Source organism: Ictalurus furcatus, chromosome 14 (assembly GCF_023375685.1).
Source record: "Ictalurus furcatus strain D&B chromosome 14, Billie_1.0, whole genome shotgun sequence".
NCBI classification, from domain to species: domain Eukaryota; kingdom Metazoa; phylum Chordata; class Actinopteri; order Siluriformes; family Ictaluridae; genus Ictalurus; species Ictalurus furcatus.
The window spans coordinates 11,863,582-11,878,493 of NC_071268.1; the positions used below are offsets into that span (position 1 = coordinate 11,863,582).

The window sequence follows — 14,912 nt, forward strand, 5'->3', positions numbered from 1 at the left end:
CTATTTACTACCTATACATTTATTACAGAACTACACTGCAGTTACTCTCTGAAATTTACTGTACTATAACCGAAATCCTGATCTAAGTGTGCAGCTCTTCTTTATTTATCATCTGAGGAATAAATTACATGGTGTGCATTCTTGAGTTTTGTAATTAACAATTGCTTTCTTGTAGCACCTAAGTACTTATGTGTGTGATAGATAAAGTTGCCTGCATCAGAAATGCACACAAACTGCTCCCTCATATTACAAATCCTATTAAATAACTAGAGATTCACACTGGTGGAAGACATGGAGAACTGTTTTTTTTTTTGGCACAAATCAGAAAGATTTTTGACAAAAAACCTACTGTAAAGGTTTAGGATGATTACTCTTAAATCAGCACAAATCAAACCACGCAAGCAAACATGTTTACAAGTAGAAACTTATATTTATAAAAATGTAGAGAGATTACAGGTAATTTGTATTTAAGAGTCTAGTTCTTAATCATTAAAGGACCGCTTTAATGCTTCCATGATTACTCTTCTATAAACAAACAGCATCGATACATGACAAGACCTGCATCTCACGTATTAAAAAGACATGTACATAAAAAACGTTATTTTAAAATAAAACATAAAAAAGTTAAGATACATGAAATAATTAAAATCTCGACAAGCTTGTCCTCTCCACAAACCATTAACAGACATGTTACAGACAGACACCATAAACAAACGTAAGATGGCATATACGAGATTTCTTTTTAACATAATTTTTTTTATGTCCATCTTATATCCAGGCTGGATCAGCTCTTTGTTTTTAAATGAGTCCCTGTTCTGACACGTCAGCATGCTCCTTCTCCTTTGAAGATTTCTTTTTCTGAGTAATAAAGAGAACACAATGTTGATTATTACTGGAGCATTCTCATTATTGGAGCCAGAATAGAGATCAACTGTATACAAAATAAAATCCTACAGATGTGATTTGCTACACCCCGCATAGGATATAACACAGCAGCCTACCTAGCGTCGTACGTTTGCATTTCAGTGACAGAAAATCTCTGTTTCTGCTGTCTCTTTTCTAACATTGATCAAGTTTACACCAAAACCTCTCTGTGTTTTCACTAAACTCAGTGTGTCTTATGCTCAATATTTCACTCAATATTTTAACTGGTAGAGTTATGTACTGGGAAATATATATACACACACACACACACACACAGGCATACACAAGCAAGCTACCCTGTCTGGTAGAAAAGCTATAAGATTGTTCAATCAGAACTGAAACAGCTTAACTGTTTTCTTGGGACGTTTTGGAAACAAGGCAGAGAAAAGAATTCACACTGTTCAGAAAACTCACCATTGTTCACTCATGCATGACTTACCTTTTTTGGGGAGAGTTCTTCAGGATCAGGAGTGGATATGGATGGCATTTCCTCATCTCTAGCTTTTTTCTTCTCTGCACATCATGAATCAAACAGACATACAGAGAGGTATTTAATAAAAGGACATTTGTTTTTTGTTTTTTTTACCATGACATTAGCAGCAATGTTTTAAATTAAATAACTAGAACTTAAGTCTTACTTTTTTTCTTCTCACTGCTTGGCAGGGATTCTGCAAACTCCTCTGCTGGTGGTGTTGGTGGAACCTCTTCAACATTTTCACAGCTCTCGTTTTTCTTTTTCTCTTTTTTCTTTTTCTTTCTCTTCTTCGGCTCTGGATTTCCTTCCTCCTCCACTGCTGAAACACTTTCTTGGACTTGATTTTCGGTACTGTTTCCAGCAGCTACAAGGCTATTGTCCACTGCTGAATTGTCACATTCAGGTGATGACTTGGACACATGTTCAGTTACTGAAGAAGTCACGTTTTCTCCAGAGCTCTCAGTTCTCTTTCTTTTACTCTTTTTTAAAGGGGTAACAGTATGATCAGATTTTGAAGAACTGCTTTTCGTGGCCTCACCTTCCCCGACATCCACAACAGCCTGATCGACTTCTGAACTTTTCTTGGTTTTAGACTTTTTAGGTGGCATCTCTGAACTGAGAGGTTCTAAGATGCTGGTAGTGGCTGGGGTTTCAGTCCCATTTGTCTCCAATAAGCTTTTCTTAGCTTTCTTAGATTGTTTCTCAACCGGTTCAGACCCCACAACATTTTTCTCTTCTTCAACTGATGGTAACAGAGTCTCAGTCTGATCCTTTATCTGACATTCTCCAGAAGGCATGGCCACATCTCCAGGTTCTTGAAGTTCTTTGGATTTCTTAGATTTCTTAGATTTCGCTTTCTTAGAGGGAGTCTCAGCTGGGTTAAAATCTAAAACCTGATTTATTTCTGACTGGCCTGATGCTAGGGAACCAGTGGCATCCTCAGTGACGGCTTTTATGGAGGTATCAACACCTACAGACTCCTCAAGTTTAACCTTTTTAGATTTAACCTTCTTAGCTTTAGTCTCATCCGTTTTAGAAGGTACAACGCATTCAGATTGTTTTGAACTGTTAGATTCAGACAGTTCATCTGAACTACATCGTAATTTTTGAATGGCATCCTCAGGATCAGTAACCCATGAAGGAGTTTCTAAACTGACAAGTTTTGAAACTTTAACATCTTTCTTTGATTTTTTCTTACAGGGAGTATCAGTTGGTTTAGGTTCTGAGATATCATCTGTATTCTCAGTCTCAGCCTTTTTACTTGGAGTTTCGACGTTATCAGAGTCCGAGATGCTATGCTTTTTTTTGCGTTTAACCTTAATTCTGTCACTCTCTGAGAGTCCATTACTTACACCTGTCTTAGGGGTCAAAACCTGATCTGAAAGACTGGTAGCCATTTTAATTTCAGGACTCTTGATGTCAGTTTCAGCAAAGATGGCTTCATTAGATGGCATTTTAACTTTGTCCGATTCGTAAATGCTAAAAGCTGTTGGCTTTAAAGGAGTTCCAACGTTGTCAGTTTTTGTGGGGCTTATGGCGGGTTTAGCTCTAGTCTTCTTGGGTAAAGGTTTGCTGTTTCCTGTTGTTTGTTCTTGTTTTTTTTTAGGTTGTGCTGGCTTTTGCTTCTTCCTGGATTTCGCGGTAGATGTGCTAACGTTCGTAAAAGCATCCATCTTTGCAATGTCAGCATCTGGCAACAAAGGAAGTAAAAAATTACAATTTTATAGTGATGATCATATGCAGTTAGCATCCAATCATACATCTGTCCAGGATAGAAGTCCTCGGCTGACTAACCAAAGCCTCTGTCAAGCACCTGTCACGACAAGTAGGCTTTATTGTCATTCCTCTCATCACAGACAGATTTAATGTAATTTAGGAATGAAATATAGTTCAACCAGAAACACTGTGCTGCACTTAGAATAGGCAACAAAGTGCCAGACAGTGCATATGCCTGTATTTATAGGCTTTTGGTGTGAAAGAACTGATATTGTCCGGCTACATTCATTCACTGATAACTAATAAACTAGGTATCAAGTAAAAATACCATATAGGTCCACATAAAGTTAATTACTAACTGTTGTAGTTTATCAACCTCTCCTCTACTCCATCCATCTATGGAAAGGACCACCACTGACCTGATATTATTTGGTATACGATTCACAGCACAACACTGTCTTGGAAGTGTGTTTGGTTCTGGCAGGAGTGAAACTGTAGCAATACTATATACATGTTCCTGATACACTTGTACCAGTACCACACACATATCATAATGTCATCACCATGCTAGTGTCATTTCTGTGCTGAGAATGGTCTACCATTGGTGATGCTGTCATTTGTGGTGGTCCCTCTCTGTTGCTGTACAGGTTGGAGGTGAGCTGACACACTTTATGGCAACAGAGGGCAGTATATTTCCTCTATGTGGCAGGTAAAATGGTCATGATGAAATGATCAATGAGTGCAGGAAACACAATATCATACAGGAGTGGACAAATCATAAATCATAAGTGCATGCTGCACTTTACTCTGCTCGGTTTTGTCAGTGTTTCCACATCACATTTCCCCCCATTCTGATGTTCGATCAGAAAAAAAAAACACTACAACGCGAACACTAAGTCTATAATATGCTTCCTTTCTCTCGAACCTGATAGCTTTATGGCCAGTCTCTTCCATTTCTCAACATCCAGACTGGAGTCTGAGTCGGAGTCTTCTCCTGTTGTTGGAGTTTTAGAGCTAAGTTCTGATGTTTGGCCTTCTACCATACTGGTACGCTTGCGTGTCTTGGTTTCAGTCTTTTTCCTTTTCTGATGTCTGGCTGCAGCTGAAATCTAAAAAGGAGGTCAGGGTAAAGGTGACCATTTTGTCATGTGTAATTACATACAAAACTGGGCATCCTATAAATATCGGTGTAGCTATCATACCTCGGATTTCACCTTCTTCTCAGGGCTGACGTTGCGTCCTGATTTCTTGGCTGACTCTGGTTTAGGCACTGCATAAAAGAAAAACAGAGATAAGGAGGGATAATTCAATTAAATTTTATTTGTATAGCACTTTTTACAATGGTCATTGTCTCAAAGCACCTTTACAGAAACATGGGATACAGATTTTAAATGTGTGAATTTAACCCAATTGAGCAAGTCATTGGCAACGGTGGCGAGGAAAAACTGTAGATATACAGTTAAGATAAGGTTCTTGTTATGTCAGTAGTACTAACAATAATAAAAGTAAGGTCACTGGAGAAATGGGCTTCTATTATGATAAATGTTTTTTTTTAGTAGGTTTCACATCAGCACAATATCACAAACAATGACAATAAATCAAACACAGTGGTATTTTCCTACTTGAGGGGAACAAAAACAAAGATGTAAATCACAGAAAGAGGTGATGGAACACTCAAAATAAGAAATTGAAAGTCGTGCTAAGCAGATCAAGAGCCCACAAATAATTTCAGTTTTCATTATGTTAGCATCCTACTTTTTCCATTTAAGAAAGTATCTTTAATCCTACTCGTTAATGTGAAGGATATCTGATGCAGCTGCTAGTTTGCCAAGCTGACTAAATCATACAATTATCTAATTCCTATAATAAAGGCAACATTTTATTTCTCGTGTTCAACAAGCATTTATTGGTTCATTTCTCGAAACTAGCACTTTGTCTTGTTTTCTGAACATCTGAAGTTTTTAGTCTATTAACGACTTATTTTCATTGTCACTCTTTGATCAAAATCAGATGAAATTCTTAATTATTTTGTTGCTGCAGATGTGTACTGCAGATATTTCAAATACTGGTCATTATTGTTTACAAAGCTTAAAATCATTTGAAAGTCCTTTGTTTGCCAGCTCTTGTTTTTGAATGTGCAGTGATATATATATATATATATATATATATATATATATATATATATATATATATATATATATATATATATATATATATATTAAATTAAAAAAAAGAGAAAAGAACAGAAATTAAAGGGAAAAAAAAACACCCCAAGAACTTCCTTAATGTTGTCAGGGATATTGTGCCAGAAATTGCTTTGCAAGTGCTTTAGAGCAACTCCACAGTTTTACCAGTAGTTCACATACACAGCCTAACTTACACAGAGTCACATATATTTTATTAAATGATATTAAATTAAATATGTCTTGAGTCAAGTTCTCTGGAGACATTTTCATATTTCTGTGAATCGTCTTCCTTTCTCACTCTGCAATTAATACCACACAAGTCAAAGATACAGGATATCAAATAACTGAGAGATAGTATCTATAGTGGAAACCAGAAATGCTGATTAGCAGGTGTTCAACATCTGCACCATTGGAACCATCTAAATAAACATATTATAAAAAATACATAGAGACACATACCATCAAAAACTGACACATACCAGCAGCAACAATGACTGGCATACAGCAGGGGACAAGCAAAGAGTTACAAACGTATCGGACTGAAAGATTAGTGGGCCAAGAAGGCCATAAAATAAAAGTTTCTTTTTGGCCTAGATTTAAAAGCAGAAATGAACACTTTTAATGTCAAGTGCAACTGGTCCCACAGGCGTGGAGCAGCGACTGCAATGGCTCGGTCACCCTTTAGTTTGAGATGTGACCGTGGGACATGTAACAGAACTTTGTTGGCAGATCTACGAGACATAAGAGTTGAATGCAAATGGAGAAGGTCTGTGATGTACGATGGGGCCTGCCCATTAAGAGTCATGAAAATAATCAGCAGGATCTTAAACCGAAATCTAATATGGACAGAGAGCCAGTGAAGGGAGGCCAGAACTGAGGTAATGTGATCACACTGTTTAGTACCAGTCAACAGTCTTGCAGCTGCATCCTGGACCATCTGCAAGCGTGTTAGTAAGGACCGGGGAAGACCAAAGTATGGGGAATTGCAGTAGTCCAGTTGTGATGTAATAAAGGCATGAATTACTTTTTCCAGATCATGGAAAGACAGAAATGATTTGAACTGTTGTTAGCAATTTGTAATAACAGAACTGATTTATTGTCAAGGCAGAGCTCATAATCAAAGATAACACCCAGGTTTTTGGCATGTAACTTTACATAAGGGATGAGGTGGCCTAACTTGCTGGCAAGGCAGCTCTGGACTTGGAAGGACCAAAGATGATTACAGTTTTGTCTGTTAAGCTGTAGAAAATTATTTGCCAACTAGTCTTTAATGTCCTCAAGACAGTCCAGGATCATCTGTAGGGAATCCCTAGATTTTAATGAGATAAACAGCTGTGAATCATCAGCATAGAAGTGAAAGGAGATGTTATATTTCCCAAAAATGTTACTAAGCATGAGCATGTACAAACAGACGAGAACTGGCCCCAGGATGGACCCCTGAGGTACTCCATAGGAGAAAAACTTTGTGTATTTTGCACATGTGCATTTAATTCTTTTGCACTATTTAGTTGTTCCACAAGGTGGCAGCAGTGACCCAGGGCTGTTGATTCTCAAGGTAGTTGAAGAAAAAAAAACCCGGAATAAACGGAAGAGACAACAAGTGCAGGTTAGAAAGTACCCGCATTTATATAATTTTAGCCTTAAAGATTATAAGGATTTGTTTATGGGTGCTAATCATGGCGAGGGATTGCCCAAGCATTGTTCTTCGTGTTGTGATTCTTCTTCGTTGTTGTCCTTCACACCAGAAGACCTTCTTTACTGCTTTGTACTGACTCCTGTAGGCCAGGAGGGGTAGTGCAAGTTGTCGTAATGTGCATGCGTCGACCGCCAATGTACGCGTACATGTCAAATGGTGTATACTTTGAAAGGCTATGCGTACGACTGTGTGCATACTCTAGCGTACACATAAAACGAAGTATACTCCAGCGTACACGTAAAACGAAGTATACCAGAGGCTTAAGAGTTGAACCAGAGACGTGTTGTACCATTTATGCTAAACCAGTGTTCGAGGCATGTCAAAAGGATGTTACGATCCACCGTATCAAAGGCAGCACTAAGGTCTAATAAAATCAAAACCGCATTAGTCTACCGCAAGTAACAGATCATTTGTCAGCTTTAATAGTACTTTTCAATCAGTACTTTAGAAGTCATTTCAGTGCTGTGAAGGGCTTTGAAACCTGATTGAAAGGGTCTTGGTCATATTCAGGACTGGTAGCAATTGTGACAGGACAACTATCTCCATTAAGTTCGAAACAAATGGCAATTTAGAGATAGTTATTTAGACACTTCACATCACTGTTGTGTTTTTTGAGCAAAAGCTGGACAACTGCGTGCTTAAAACCTACAGGGACAGTACCGGCGGGTAAGCAAGAATTAATAATAACTTGAATGTTAGGACCAATTGTATCAAAAGTATCCTTTATAAATGGGGAGGGACAACATGATGGGGGTTAAGTTATGGGTTTCATATGCATAACTATTAGGGATGCACCGAATGTTCGGCAACCGAATTATTCGCCGAACACCGAAAATGCTTTTTTTTTTCCTATTTTCGGCCGAATAATTCGGTTGCCGAACATTCGGTGCATAAGTGAATAAGTGAAAAGGCCGAATAAGTTTGACCGAACAATGACGTGTTTGATGACGCGACCAAATAGCCTAGCAACCAGAGTGAGACGCGCGAATGTCACGACCTACGTCACGAGCTCTTCGGATGTTTACTGTGGACACGTGCACGTTTGTTTTGTTTCTGTTCCGGAGTATTCTGTCACGTCGCGAGACGAAAGGGAGTAGAGTACGGAAGCAGGTAAAGACGTATTTATTTAAGGGCAGGCAGACAAATCCAAATCGTAATCCACAAAAACGTAGTCAAGACAGGCAAAGGGAATCAAAGTCGCGGTCACAGAAAACAGGGTCAAAACACAACACAAGAAACATGAACTAGTACTATGGACTGGGAGCGGAAAACCAGCGGGGACTAAATGAACTAATGTATAGTTTAAACTAACTAAATCCATCAAGGACCATAATATTAACAACATATCTAACTATACTATATATACTATAATACTCCGCGAGGTGTACAGGGACGCGAGCGGTATATATCCCCAATATAATCACCCGTATAGAACCGAATAGAACCATTTTTTGCACTCTTGTCAATGCACTTTTTAATGCACTTTTTTGTTGTAGGCTACAGAGTGTTCCATTCTTTCAGCAGTCAGTTATAGGCCTAAGATAGGCTATTCAAGGGGGGCTCAAAGATGACCACATCAAAATATTTTTATTTTACTCAATATAACAAGTTATATTGTGCCTTGTTGGTAGCCTATGCCTGCTGGAATGAAAAAAAAATGTTCAGTGTTAAATAAACATTTTGAAATTGTAGTTTTTGTAATTGATTTTTTTCTTTGAAAAACAAGACAAAATAGTAAAAAGCACATTTTGACTCTTTAATTTATGCAATGGTGAGAAAAATGGCAAAAATAAATGGAAAAAACGTGGAAAAACGTGTTCGGTATTCGGCCAAGTTTTTCATTATATTCGGTTTCGGCTTTGGCCAAGAATTTTCATTTCGGTGCATGCCTAATAACTATGTTCCTCAATTCAAAAGAAACCTGTTGAAATTGGTTAAAGCTAGCTGTGGCAGCTGAGCAGTAAGGCGGAGTGTCAGAGAGAGTGGGGTGGATGAATTTAAATAGATTATTTTACATTTTTTCAATGAAAAACTTCAAAGCATTTCTCACAGATGTCAGTGGATGTCTCAACATCATGAGAGATAACGTTCAAAAAATCAATTTGCATTGAGATACAACCGGAGTAGTGACTAGTTAAAGTGTGAACACAATGGGCTTGTGATCAGAAAAACATGGATCCTTAGTATTTATATAATCAATAGAAAACCCATAAGACGACATAATGTCAAGTTTTTTTTGCTGTACTTTTGTTTAAAACCCTGTAGCCTATTCCAATTTGAGACAAAGAGGAAGCTACTTTTTCAGAGTATGAATAGCCTACTTGAGTGTATTGTTTGATGTTGATGAATGAAACAATATGCTGCATCATTGCACCCCTGCCAAATACACCATGCAGCACAATATGCATAGTCTTGTGTCGAGAACCACATCGTTGTGGTTCTCTCTGTTCTTCCTACGGGTATCTCATTTTGGTACACTGGTGGATAAATTAGTCTTTGTTGAATTCCACATATTTTGCAAGTAGTTTTGTTCAAAGTGTCTCTAAAATAAATCCATTTAAATGTAAACGTTTCATACAATTTACCTGAACTTTTCTTCTGAGCTTTTCGCTCATCACTCTTCTTTTCCCGTTCCTCACTGCAAAAGATAAAAGGTTATTAATTTTCTAACACAAGCACTGCACAGGATTCAGTTCCAATCCCAGCCCATATCCTCTGTGTGGAGACTAGGACTTAACATCACTGCACTCAGTCAATCTCTTACCTCATCCATTGCTTGAATATATCATCCAGTGACACTTTCACATCCGTAGTTTCTACCTACAACATTAGCAGAGAATTGAATTTAGTCAGTGGTTAGAAGTCATTCTACATCATAGATTAAACCAAAACGATTCAGATGATAATAACTGATATTAAATACAGATGACGTCCAGCTTTAATCCACTGCACAGATTATGTTTTGATCTTATTAATTCGATTGTGTAGAAATATGAATTTTCCAATAATGAGAACACAACTCCAACACAGTGACTAGGTTTACATGGACAGCAGTAATCTAATTATTGACCTTATTCTGAATAAGACAATATTGTGATTAAGGTGTTTATATGAGTTACTTTTAGGATATTCCTTTCATGTTCCTGTTTTACATGTTATAGAACAGAGATCGATTAAGGTCACATGTCATTACGGCCCCACGCCACGCCGTCTGACGTTCCCTCCAGAATTTCACATATCGACATACAGTTGGTCTTCGTTATGGTACCGTATACAGTTTTGGGTGTTACATTTTTAATTTTACGAAAGCTTCAAATGCAGTTAATTATTTGTCATGCTATACGTGCAAACAGACAACTGCTTGAAGTCACGGGCTGCGTCTGATGCATGTACATACATGTCTTTCGCCTACCATATAGTAAGTAAGTACGCGGTTTGGGACGCAGCCGTGCGCTCGTTTGCCGTTAAACGGTTGAGCACTGCCGTGTGTGTGTACGTGTCCTATTGCAAAATGCGGTGAAAACTCCCACACGATGTTAATAGTGTGATTAAGGTGTGTACATGTCTGTAATGCACGTCGATAATGCGACTAAAACTGGAATACTCCACATGTCTTAATTCCATTTGTGTTTACTTCGAGTATGACTTTAGTCGGATTAAGGTCATCAATAATCGCTGTTTACATGCTAATTTCTTAAATCATCTTAATATCGGATTATTGTTATCCATGTAAATGTATTGAGCGTGACACACAGACACACAGACGTGGCCTTGAATGATGGATCTACCACACATTTTTCAGAATCTTTGTTTCAATTTTCAGTATTTAGCGCTACATGACATGAAAGTGCAACATACCATGTTAGAAGATTATTTTTAATATAACATCACAAAACCTCTCTGTCCCAATACTGATGCCACACCCTGTGTTGAAACTACATTTGCCCTGCGAGTTTCATTTTAAGAAAAAGAAGGTGAGCTAAGCAGTGATATTCTGGCTGGGGGCGGAGCTCATTTCAGTGCCAAAATGATATATACAGATATAAAAACCAGCAAGGCAATATTCCAAGTCAATGTATTTCTAAAGTATGCCTTCAATTACTACAGGACAAAAACACTCCATACAGAAACAGTCTTGTCAGGATATACCGTATACTGCTAAGAGTACAATGCTGAAATGAGAAATTAGGTATACGATTGGAAGTAAATCAAAATGAGAGATTTGTATATGGCAGCATGTTGCACTGTCACTAAAGTCAGTGCCTTTAAGGCAAAACAAAACAGGTAGAAACATTAATTATGGTCTTGTCAAAATCATTTTACAGATTGTTTTTGATAAACTGCAACAGGTCTTGAATTTTAGATCCATTTATATCCACTGCAATATCTTTAACTTTGCAGCAATGATGATGCCTTTAAGCTCTGCCCACAATCACGGCATGTCATATAATCCCTGAAAAACGTTCTGATATACATTTTAATTTATGTCTCATTATGATACACACATCAACTTCCGGCTGCATGATGCCTCTGCCACCAACAAGTCTATCCCTTCTTAATTTGCATGCCAGAAATACCCTTAAAATAGACTTCAAAGTGAAGGAAGTATCGAAGGAAAGTACTGACCCTGTTTGACTCAAATCCAAAATCTAATCAGTTCACCTGCTGGTTACAACGATCAGTCCATGTAAATCCTATAGACCTTCAACCACTCGTTCTTGAAAACGATTATCTCGGACAGATGGATGGACGACACAAAAACAATGCCTCAGCCACTTGGTGGAAGCGGCATTAAAAAACATTTGGAATTTGTGGATTTGGACTGGTTAAACATAAAAAACTATTTTCCAACAAACTGTTCTGTTTTTTTTCATCAGAGTGAAATAAACTTTCAGGCATCATCATCTAAAGACTACATTTTGCTTTTGTTTACAATGTAAACGTACACCTGTTTAACTAGATGAAGCCTCGTTTGCTTAAAATTATGTACATTTCTGATAATGTTCAAATGCAAAAAAAAAAAAAAAAATATTGGAAACTGAGTCATATCTGTTGTTTAAAAAAAACAAAAAAACAAACCCTATTCACCTGTAGTGTGTCTTTCCGTAAAATATAAAGACTACTATTAACAAATGATATAACATACAGGACATGCAAAATTAGAAGGTCAATTATTTTTATTCACTAATTTATTTCTCAGTGACAGTGCCCATTAATAAACAGTAGCCTATCAGCTGTACTTTTAATAATCCAGACTCAGCCCTAATTTTCATTTGGCCAGATGTTAGCAAGCGTTATTAAAAACAGTTTACATTCAAATCCAGTGTAAATCTATTAGAAATATATATAACATTTACAGCATCAAAAACAAAACATACTTAAATCTACTACCGAATGCTCTGCCTGAACTTCATAATAAATCAATAAAAGAGAACTATACAGTGAGGGGAAAAAAGTATTTGATCCCCTGCTGATTTTGTACGTTTGCCCACTGACAGAGAAATGATCAGTCTATAATTTTAATGGTAGATTTATTTGAACAGTGAGAGACAGAATAACAAGAAGAAAATCCAGAAAAACGCATGTCAAAAATGTTATAAATTGATTTGCATTTTAATGAGGGAAATAAGTATTTGACCCCCTCTCAATCAGAAAGATTTCTGGCTCCCAGGTGTCTTTTATACAGGTAACGAGCTGAGATTAGGAGCACACTCTTAAAGGGAGTGCTCCTAATCTCAGCTTGTTACCTGTACAAAAGACACCTGTCCACAGAAGCAATCAATCAATCAGATTCCAAACTCTCCACCATGGCCAAGACCAAAGAGCTCTCCAAGGATGTCAGGGACAAGATTGTAGACCTACACAAATCTGGAATGGGCTACAAGACCATTGCCAAGCAGCTTGGTGAGAAGGTGACAACAGTTGGTGCGATTATTCGCAAATGGAAGAAACACAAAAGAACTGTCAATCTCCCTCGGCCTGGGGCTCCATGAAAGATCTCACCTCGTGGAGTTGCAATGATCATGAGAACAGTGAGGAATCAGCCCAGAACTACACGGGAGGATCTTGTCAATGATCTCAAGGCAGCTGGGACCATAGTCACCAAGAAAACAATTGGTAACACACTATGCCGTGAAGGACTGAAATCCTGCAGCGCCCGCAAGGTCCCCCTGCTCAAGAAAGCACATATACATGCCCGTCTGAAGTTTGCCAATGAACATCTGAATGATTCAGAGGACAACTGGGTGAAAGTGCTGTGGTCAGATGAGACCAAAATGGAGCTCTTTGGCATCAACTCAACTCGCCGTGTTTGGAGGAGGAGGAATGCTGCCTATGACCCCAAGAACACCATCCCCACCGTCAAACATGGAGGTGGAAACATTATGCTTTGGGGGTGTTTTTCTGCTAAGGGGACAGGACAACTTCACCGCATCAAAGGGACGATGGACGGGGCCATGTACCGTCAAATCTTGGGTGAGAACCTCCTTCCCTCAGACAGGGCATTGAAAATGGGTCGTGGAAGGGTATTCCAGCATGACAATGACCCAAAACACACGGCCAAGGCAACAAAGGAGTGGCTCAAGAAGAAGCACATTAAGGTCCTGGAGTGGCCTAGCCAGTCTCCAGACCTTAATCCCATAGAAAATCTGTGGAGGGAGCTGAAGGTTCGAGTTGCCAAACGTCAGCCTCGAAACCTTAATGACTTGGAGAAGATCTGCAAAGAGGGGTGGGACAAAATCCCTCCTGAGATGTGTGCAAACCTGGTGGCCAACTACAAGAAACGTCTGACCTCTGTGATTGCCAACAAGGGTTTTGCCACCAAGTACTAAGTCATGTTTTGCAGAGGGGTCAAATACTTATTTCCCTCATTAAAATGCAAATCAATTTATAACATTTTTGACATGCGTTTTTCTGGATTTTTTTTGTTGTTATTCTGTCTCTCACTGTTCAAATAAATCTACCATTAAAATTATAGACTGATCATTTCTTTGTCAGTGGGCAAACGTACAAAATCAGCAGGGGATCAAATACTTTTTTCCCTCACTGTAGAAACTGGAGTGTTAATCTAGGACAGGAAATTAGGTTGTAGTCAGCTTAGTTATTTACTTTTATCCATTTAGCAGACACTTTTATCCAAAGCAATTTACAAATGAAGAAATACAAAGTAGTGCTACCATACAAGATTTAGAATTGAGTTCTAGAGAAGCAAAGTGCGCAGAGTAGAGATGTAAGGGCCAGAGTTATTTTTATTTATTTATTTATTTATTTTTAAAGCTAATGTGGGGGTTGGCGTTTCCGAGGTTAGTTACAAGCTCAAGGAAGAGGCGGAACTTTAGCTGTTTTTTGAAGAACAGCACCTTAACTACAGCACAGGATCCCAACTCTGGTCCTGACCCTGCTCTAACACACCCACTTCAACATCACTATAGCGTTGCTCATTTAGGTGTGTTAGAGCAGCAACACTCACATGCGCAGGACAGGAGGGTATTCTCCAGGTCTAAGAAGCTGTAAGCTACATTATGAGTACTGTTTTACACAGACACACACACACACACACACACACACACACACACACACACACACACACACAGACACACACACACACAGTCCTCCTACCTGCTGGGCTTAATGCTACACTGTTACAGGTTCCAATGCAGCTTGAAAGCGTCAGTGGAGTTATTAATACACAGAGATGCTGAAAGTAAACGTGCTTAACCTGAGGTGCATGCTTTTTGAGCGCGCTGGCGGCTTTCTTGAATCCATTCTCCTTTAAATGCCGATAAATCAACTCAGTTAGCGCATGCTCAGAAACGCCAGAGTCCTTCGAAGTCATCTTTTCCTCCAAAACCAACAAAGTTCTTTTCTTTTTTTGAACTTTGTTGCATTTGTGTTGTGCTGTTAGCTTCCTCCTACC

The 14,912-nt window shown here is 38.4% G+C and overlaps 1 protein-coding gene across 1 annotated transcript in view; it reads right to left on the reverse strand.

The window, feature by feature from the left end:
- Positions 1-325: 325 nt before the first annotated feature.
- tcof1 (treacle ribosome biogenesis factor 1) overlaps positions 326-14,912 on the reverse strand; it is a 14,604-nt gene continuing 17 nt past the window's right edge. The window contains exons 1-8 of the mRNA XM_053642095.1: positions 14,715-14,912; positions 9,762-9,817; positions 9,583-9,635; positions 4,318-4,385; positions 4,041-4,224; positions 1,563-3,089; positions 1,364-1,437; positions 326-858 (exon numbers count right to left, since the gene is read on the reverse strand). The exon at positions 14,715-14,912 is cut by the window's right edge and continues 17 nt beyond it. Coding sequence (XP_053498070.1) covers positions 799-858; positions 1,364-1,437; positions 1,563-3,089; positions 4,041-4,224; positions 4,318-4,385; positions 9,583-9,635; positions 9,762-9,817; positions 14,715-14,831 — 2,139 coding nt within the window. The 5' untranslated portion in view covers positions 14,832-14,912 and the 3' untranslated portion in view covers positions 326-798. The remainder of the gene's footprint in view (positions 859-1,363; positions 1,438-1,562; positions 3,090-4,040; positions 4,225-4,317; positions 4,386-9,582; positions 9,636-9,761; positions 9,818-14,714) is intronic.